We start from the raw sequence: 9,129 nt of genomic DNA on the forward strand, positions 1-9,129 counted from the left end.
CACATGGTGATATTAAAAAAAACCGAATATTAAAATCAAACAATGACTTATCACTTTAAAATTTGAAATAAAAATGTATTTGTTTCAGAAATGCAACAACCTTATCATGTAGCGCTTGGTGGTGGACTCTCAACTGCGCTGGGCTTGCTACTGTCACAGCCTCACTCTCGACAGCATGCCTGGTCAGGTCATTTTGGGCAGCTGATACTTATCTGTTATCTCCTTGCTGAGATTGGCGAAAGTTTTTCGGGTGTCGAAGCGCGCTTGTTGAATTGTCACGCCCAGGCAAATCCTTTTGGCGAAATCTCTTCTGGTACAGCTTGTGGTGGATGACGATGGTGGCTAAACTGTGTGTCCTATTCTTGTGGTCGGAGACGCTAATGAGATAGTTTTCACCATCATGGGCTTTAGTGTTCTTGAAATCGTGTACCGACATGCCTTGTGCCACGCCGGGCCGTTGAAAATTCTGAAGGCAGAGGGAAGTCACCAGGAACTTGGTATAGAATCCGGACTGAACTCAGGGTCGGCCTCACGAGTGTCGTACTTGGCAAAGATGTCAGCCAATTTCTCTTTGATGCGGGGATTGGTGGTGAAGGCCGTCAGGAATGCCAAATAGTCCTGAGTGGGTGTATTCTGCTGGTGCGCCAAACGTCAGTGGGGGCGAAATCGCAGTCATACTGCAGAAACTTACGGAAGTGCTCGAAAGCAGTGTAAATAGCATCCTCGACAAAGGATGGGGGAGCGTGTTGCAAAAGATGTCTAGCATAAACAACACGGATGGTGGCATTCTGTCCAACCGTTTCCAGTCGATATCACAGAAAGGTCACATAGTGACAACAAAAAAAGACGATAAAAACCATATCACAGAAAAAGTCATTTAATGACTACAAAAAAACACTAAAACCAATATCACAGGTAATACACCACATGGTGGTATTAAAAACAAACAAAATATTTAAAACAAACAATGAATAATCTATTTAAAATTTAAAATAAAGACCTGCTTGTTTTAAAATAGCCACAACCTTCTCATAAAGAGAAGGTTGCGCAAAAAGCTGAAATAAAGGTTTGAGATGCTTACACTCAATCAGAATGTGTTTCACTGTCAGGCGGATCTGGAACAGACTGGTTGAGGCTCTCGCTTGAGCAAATAACAGTTGGTGAGGTGAGTATGTCCAGGTTTGAATAAAAAGATCCTTGGCTAATGATTAAGTCATTACGTTAGTACTCTAAATTCAACATGCCACCAAAGGTTTCTGCGTGATAATACCGTGCTCACAGGTCAACTATCTTTTAAGGACAGGTATTTATTTATATCATCGGCACATATTTCATCATTTGCACACACAACCAAAGAAGATTCCCACAGATAAAAATTGTCCAGTTTTGCAGAGGCTAGCTAGCCATTTTTGATCAACCCGGAAATAGGTTTTGTAGTACGGTCAAATTTCAAGATCGCTGACCGGCTATAGCCTCTAGAGAACAACACCACCCTATTATAATCTACTGGCCATCTGTGTTTTGTAAATAAACTCACCCATCCAAAATTGTGTGTTATTGTTGTGCTTCAACTTTTATTTGTTTCACCTGTCCGACCGTCAACAGTCCTTTAACACCAACTTCTTCAAATTTATTTATTTATTTTTTTTAATTATATTCACTTTTTCTATTCCTTTTTGCACCTTCCAAAAAAAAAAAAAAAATTTTGTACATTATAAAATTACTAATTCAACATGATCGAAAGAAAGTTTACCATGCAGATTAAATCCGCAGTGGCTCTGCAATCAAACATCAATTCGCAAGACTTTCTGGATATCATGCAGGAAAGAAAGTCCCCTATGACCATCATTAGGGGCTTCCAGAACTTGGGGAGAGCTAAATTTCTGATTTCTTTCGAACAATTTCATGCATGGTTTAAACAAGATTCTAAAATTTATAATAACATCAAATTTGAAATAGAACATGCTAAAAACATCCCAGCTCTGAACCGTTAGCCTGATATCATGGTTTACGGTGCACCATACGAGATGCGGAATGATGTAATTTTGACAAAATTACTTACATTCTGTAGTTCTCTACGAATCAAAAGAAACACATTCTCACGCCATCCAAACATCGATACTGGTGTGAGATTTATCTTTACACAGGAGATAAAGAAACCAATCCCCTCCAGTATCCTGATCGATAATCTCAAGCTGGGTATAAAATATGAGAACCAGCCCAAGACGATCCAAAAATGTTTCTTGTGTGGCGGTGCGAGCCACTTAGCAAAAGATTGCCCTAAACCTCACTGTGTCCCTGACCCAATACCTGCTGCCCAAAAACCAAAACCAGCAGTAGGCAAAACAAGCTCTCAAACGTACGCTGATAAAGTCAGGGGGGGCAACACCAGTCTCTCTGAAATAGCCATAGAGAGCCCTAAGGAATTCCATACCAAACCAGATCCAAAACCCAAGTCAAATCTAATTGAAAGTCTCGGCATCGGAGACAGAACTGAAGCTCTGATGGCCGAAATTCAACAAATAAGAAATGAGTACGAGGAACAAAACATTGCCGAACCAGAAAGGGCAACCTCTACTCCCGTCCGAGACATCGATATTGAGCTCCCCCCAGGTTGGGACGAGCTCAACATCGACGACTATGATCGAAGCAGAGAGGAGATTGATCTTCGAACCGCAGCAGAAAGTCTACAAAGATCAATTAACCGGGCGTCAGAAACCCTAAACCAATCCACCAATACCACCTTCAAAACCCCGGCAAAAACCTCCACTAAACGTCCAATAACAAGCCCTTTCGAAGACAATCAAGAAAAGAAAAACCGAATAGAAGACCCTAGAAAGACTAACCAGAGATCTATCTCACGAGATAGAACTGTGGGTAGTCGGGACTCAAGGGTCAGCAGATGCGATGCCGGTAAAGTTCAGAAAGACCGGCAGAGATCATCATCACACAACAGAAAATAAAATATCATATCAATGTTTCACTATTTGAAATCAATCTTTCATCCCTTATTAAATTCATACCATGATCATATCAACTTTAAATATTCACCGCGGTTTTGACACAAAAAAACATCAAATTTTAGATTTCTTTAAATTAAACGATTTTGCATGCTTATAGGAAGTTGGAATCGTTACTGATCAAAATTCTACAGATATTTCTACCATCTCTAAATTTAACATAGTTTTCTCCAACGGCACTAATTTAAGCACGGCAGGTGTCGCCACACTCTATTCAAAAGATTTCAAATTAGTCCGTACTTATACAATTCCAAAACTAACTGGTCGCTTTCTGCATTTAGTACTTACCGGTAATGACGTCACGTTTCATATCATCAATGTATATGGCGTGAACGATCATAAAGAAAAAAGGTGATTTCTATTCTGAGGTCAACACCCACGTCTCTAAACATTTCAACATTAGAGACGTTTTTGTAATATGCGGTGATTTCAACCTCATAGAATCTAAACTAGACAGTAAAAATAATATCATGATCAACCAACCTCTTACTGCATTGAGTCAGCTGCATCTGATGCAAACCAACTGTGTAGTAGAGGACGCCTTTAGATCCAAGTACCCTAGAACCAAACAATACACGTTCCTGAAAGATGCTTCTGGTTCCCGGATAGACCGTATCTACCTTTCTTGCCACTTCTCCAAAAAAATACAAGATATAATCCATCTCAACTCCTTATTCTCCGACCACAAAGCGGTTAAACTCACCCTTAACCTTGGGTCCGCACGATGGGGGAGAGGGAAATGGAAACTGAATAATTCCATTCTGGAGGACATTGAGTACTAGACTCTCATCCGGGAGTTTTGGTCTGATTGGAAGGGTAATAAACCCGACTATGAAGACCAAACCTCCTGGTGGGGGGAAGGTAAAGCCAAAAGTAAAACTATCTCGATTAGATACTCAAAAACCAGATCCAAAACTATCAAAGCTGAAATTGAAAACATACAAAATGAAATAAACGAAATTGAAACTTACCTTACTTTAGACTAACAAAATAAAACCCGTCTGGAAACACGGTATTCAAACTTGAAAAAAACAAAAATTAATAAAGGCATTCTGATACGATCCAAGTTGCCTTTCGAGGATTCCAACATTGAAAATCTCGGAATGTTTCGAAAGGCAGAATTGGATAATTCGACAAGAAAGGAGATACGGAAATTGGAAGATAAAACTGGGAAGATTAAATCCTCAGCATTGTCCAGGCCTTTTATAAGGACCTGTAGGGAAGGGTGGGTAAAGTTGAGCCACCCCCTCTTAATGCCTTCTGGGAAGAGGTATAACTTAAAAGGTCCACTTGTTAAAATAATGTAAGAGTTACTTCCCTTTAATGTCAATGTCAAAGAATTTAGAAGCTTAACAAGGTTTAACAACTTTGAGTGTTTTTCACCAAGAAAAGTAAAATATTCGTTTTAAGGTATGTAGTTTAATTTCCTCAATACTAGTCCATATTTCTGATATCTTCTTGCACTGTGCAATAGTTTGAAATGTTGGCTTTGATCATGTAATCTTATATTAATGTAGAAACCATGTGCTTGTCCCATATGTGGCTCATCTTACCCCAATATCATCAACACATGTTCATAATTACATCAACACATTCTGACTATTACATATATTGACTTCGTTGTAGTTCAAGTTTCCGGGAAATCTCGTAAAATGAACTACATAGCAAGAGTTGATCTATTGGACGGAAATGAGTATGAAGGTGTATTCCTTCAGAATGTTTCCGAAAAATAGATTCTGAAGGAATATCTTTTTGATATTTTGATTATTGATAATTGTATGTGGGCTATTATGAACATTGTTTTTCATTTAAAGGGGAATAATGTTCAGTATTTTCGATGGTCAATTTAGGACTAGAATATACATAAATAGCCTACCGAAGTACTACAAATGCACGAAAATCATATAATTCCTCCAATTTTATCCCTACCTTAATATTTATCCTTCATTTTCTCTATCAAATGCCTTTCCTGGTTTATGCCAGTAAAGCCAGATCAATACGTTTTTCATCCGCATACTTTATTAGACTGTCAATCGGGAGCAGGTTATTGATAATGTTTTTGCCTTGACCTGCTCCCGATTGAGTGTCTAACAAAATATGATTTAATACTTTGTTTAGCCTATCGGCGATCACTTTGGTAATGATCCTGTAGTCTACCGTCAGCAGAGATATGGGTCTCTAGTTTTTTAAATCAGGTTTTGAGCCTTTATTTTTTAAATTGATGGTTAGTATGGACGTCTTCATGCTGTCAAATAGTTCATGTCTAAAATATATATTATTGATGGTATCATGAAGATCGTCCTGCAGAATGGGCCAAAGCTTGCAGTAGAATTCCATGGGAACCCCATCGATCCCCGGGAATTTATTGTTTTGAAACCCATTCAATGCTGTAAAAAGTTCTGATTTAGTAATAAGAATATTATTGATTTTTGTTTGTTCTGCTGGCGGTAGACTATTGACCTCGGACTGATCGATGTAGTCCGTTATTACGTCCCTAGCGATGAAGTCGGATGTGTAGAGGGTTGTATAGAAAGATTAAACTGCTTTAAGAATATCTGTTTTATTAGTATGAATTTTGCCGTTAATATCTGAAATTTTATCTATTTGCTTTTTGGAACCAACTTTTTTGTCCAACTCAACTTTTCTAAAAATATCTAAATTTGCTTAATCGCTAGGTTCAAAGGGAGTTCTTGATCGAATTAACGTCCCTTTGTTCATGGTGTTTTGTAACAACTTAATTTCATCGATCAGTCATCGGTGGATGTTGCCAACGTGATCGTTATTTCGGTAATGAGTATTTTCGATGTCGATATTTTAGTTCTCTAACTGCAGGAGTTTATCCCTGAGTTTTTTTTTAGATCGACATCGACTATACTGTATTGAAATGTCTTTGATGTGGCCTTTCCCCGTTTCCCACCAAATAAGCTGGTCAGGATAGTCTGGCTTTTTTAACTGCCAGAAGCACCAGAATTCTGTGATTAGTGCGATGTACTGGGGATCGTCAAGTAGTGTGGTGTTGAGTTTCCACTTGCCTTTACCCCAGCCGCTTGACCCTAGTCCCACTTCCACTGTTAACGATTTGTGGTCGGAGTATGGGATGTTGTTATGTTCTATTTTTGAAGGGAATTTAGATGTTTAGAGAGGTACAGACGGTCAATACGAGTTCCAGTACTCCTGACAAATGTGAATAGTTTAGTTCTCGGATACAAGTGGCGAAAGCTCACATGTAATAAAAAGTCTGACTTGATATCCGAGAGTTTGGAGAGAGCAAGTGGAGGTTGGTTTTTCCAGGTCTCTGTTTTTGAATCCTGTTTTCTTTCAATTAAGTTGAAATCCCCAGTAATAATATAGATGTCAGCGATGTTAAAAAATTGATGAAGGTGAGTATGAATTTGATTTAAAAAGCCTTTAAATTCATACTCCCTTCGGCCGTATATAGTTAATTTATAACGTGAAAAATATTTTTTTGTACAGTACACTTGATGTGTAGGAGTCTACCTACTAATTGAGGGTTCAGGAAGGTTTGGATGGGCCCAATGGACTTTTTGTATAAAATGGCAACACCTCTACAGATGGCACTGGGTCCATTGGATCTAACCAGGGTGTAGTCTGAGATCTTGGTCCGAGAATATCCCTGGTCCGAGATTATCCCAGTTTCCTGCAGACAAATGATATCAGTCTGTTAATATATGGTGTAATTTGCCTATGAAGCCTCTATGTATATTTAAAGAAGAAAAAATCATGTTAGGGTTTATAAATGAAATGAAATGCATTAAGGGGCATCAGCACCAAACCGCCTATATAGCTCCAGAATACGTTAAAATAATGAAAAAACTAAAACAATAAAACACCTATCAATATCACAGAAAGGTCACATAGTGACAACAAAAAAGACGATAAAAACCATATCACAGGTGATTTATGTGGTGGATTGGTAGCTTTCTTGAAGTTCTTTTCTTTTTTTCTTCTTGGTTTTTTCTTCGGAGAAATTTGGCCCTCGTTTCAAGGATTCCATTCGTTTTAAATTTTCATTTTCAGGGGTTTCTGGAACTCGTGTTATAATTTTTTTAACATTTTCTGTTTCTTTAACATGGGTTCAGGTTTGCTTGCTAGGGTATGTTTGTCTGAATATGTCTTGTTTGGTTGAGTGCGTCTCAAAGTAACACACAGTGAAGTGGATGATTAGCAAAGTAAAGACAGGGGTATATGAAGGCAGCGACACTATGACACGTGTTAATAGCAATACACAGACTTGGCATGCAACCCAGGGTAGAAAGGCCGGAGTTCTCCAACATCGTAATAGTGAAGCCAAGCGGGGGCAAAACTTTCGGCAGCACGAAGTCGAAGGTCATCGGCGACTTCATCCGGAAAGAGTGGAAGTATAGCTCTCTTCCGGAGGTCGAAGTCCTGGCCAACGGCAACGTGCGGCTGAATTTTGAGTTCCTGGCAGATGCGGTTTATGCTGCCAACCAAACCGCACTGTGTGGGATGAAGGTGGACTCGGCCATGTCCACCTTCAACAAGACGGAACGGGTCGTCATTTATGGCGTCCCCTCCGAGTACTCCGAGGGTGAATTGCTGGAGGATCTTAAGCTCAACAATCACGCTGTAGAGGGTTTATACCTCTACAAACCTCGGGAGGGCAAGTCCGTTAGGACTGTCCAATTAACATTTGCAAGCGGGAAAGTACCTAATGGTCCTCTTCCTCTTCTTTATTCCAGGTACCAGCTCCACCCTTACATCCCCAAGGTACGAAGATGCCAGAAGTTGGGTCACCTAGAGAAGTTCTGCCGCAGCAAAGTTTGCTGCGAAAAGTGTGGAGAGGGGCACAGCACCAAGCTGTGTAAATCCAAGAAGGTACGGTGTGTGAATTGTCGGAGTGATAACCACTCCAGCAACTCCGCACAGTGCCCTTCGTTCCTGTCGAGAAGAGCGGAAATAAGGATACAACACACCTACAAGGTATCCTCCCAAGAAGCTCGCCATCACGTCTCGGCCAACACGGTGCCCGCTGCCCCCAAGCCCGTGGTCGAATGCCCCAAACCTGCCCCGGCTCAAACTCCGAAAGGATTCACGCCGGAGTTCAAGGACGAGTCTAATTTTTTTGATTTCTGTTGTAGGTTGGTTGCAGTAGCAATTAGTTCCAGATCCAAGGCTGGTGAAATCAATCCAAAGGACGTCATGGACGCAGTATCAAAAGTATGTGCCGACAATGTCACGAATCTACAACCACCAAATAAGGATACCAAACCAAAGAGGAAGAGATCCAGCACGGATGTTCCGAAGACTGACGTAGTGGGTCAATCAGTGGAAACGCCAAGAAAAGTAAAGGCGGTATCCACGAGTGGACAACCTCGTCAGTCAAGGAGCATCTGCAGAAGTACAGGCTCCAGACCCGTGACTGAGCGCTCTAGAAGCACTTCGCTAGCTAGACCACTGCCCACTGGCTCAGTAACGGAAATGGACGTAGAGGTTTTTACGGCACCCCAAACCCCATGCTAAAACCATACTGATCCATAAAGTCAATAATTATTTTACATTCAATTTCAGGTTCATACAGCTGAACATCAATGGTTTGAACGTACCTGAACGAAAGACCCAACTGGTACAGCTACTACAAAGGAAGCAGTATGATGCCGTTTTTCTCCAAGAGTCCAAGCTCGGTTCAAGGAATAAAGACCCTATCATCAATGGTTATACTTTGATCAGATTAAACAGACCTAATGCTCTCAACCATCGAAGTGGTGGGGGTCTGGCCATCTACATCAAAAATGGTATATCCCATAGTGAGGTTCCTCTGAAAACCATCGCTCCTCTGGAGGCACAGGCGGTATCCTTTACCGACAAGTCAAAGGTTTTTTCTATCGTTAATATTTATCGACCCGAAGTCAAAGGCAAACCTCAACGATTCAGTGAATATCAGTATGTTTACGATCAGTTGCCCGGGACCGACAATATTGTGCTTGGTGATTTTAACGCCAAACACGTATTGTGGGGCTCGCCAACAACTGACACTAATGGTAGACAAGTTGCTGAGTTCATTGAGGCCAATGACCTGGTTAGCATAAATGATGGTAGCATTACTTATGTTGGTGCAATTGCTCCTCTT

At 40.5% G+C, this 9,129-nt stretch overlaps 2 protein-coding genes across 2 annotated transcripts in view; both read left to right on the forward strand.

Moving 5' to 3' along the window:
• Positions 1-333, forward strand: part of LOTGIDRAFT_175647 (hypothetical protein) — a gene marked incomplete at both ends in the record, with an annotated part of 5,123 nt that extends 4,790 nt beyond the window's left edge. Inside the window, one exon of the mRNA XM_009058145.1 lies at positions 89-333. Coding sequence (XP_009056393.1) covers positions 89-333 — 245 coding nt within the window. The remainder of the gene's footprint in view (positions 1-88) is intronic.
• A 1,670-nt stretch (positions 334-2,003) lies between these two features.
• Positions 2,004-8,609, forward strand: LOTGIDRAFT_175648 (hypothetical protein; the record flags this gene model as incomplete). The annotated part of the gene is made up of 5 exons (XM_009058146.1): positions 2,004-2,913; positions 4,647-4,721; positions 7,059-7,134; positions 8,141-8,345; positions 8,571-8,609. The coding sequence occupies 5 exons, from the start codon at positions 2,004-2,006 to the stop codon at positions 8,607-8,609; spliced, it is 1,305 nt and encodes a 434-aa protein (XP_009056394.1).
• Positions 8,610-9,129: the final 520 nt, after the last annotated feature.

Source organism: Lottia gigantea (genome assembly GCF_000327385.1).
Source record: "Lottia gigantea unplaced genomic scaffold LOTGIsca_328, whole genome shotgun sequence".
NCBI classification, from domain to species: Eukaryota; Metazoa; Mollusca; class Gastropoda; family Lottiidae; genus Lottia; species Lottia gigantea.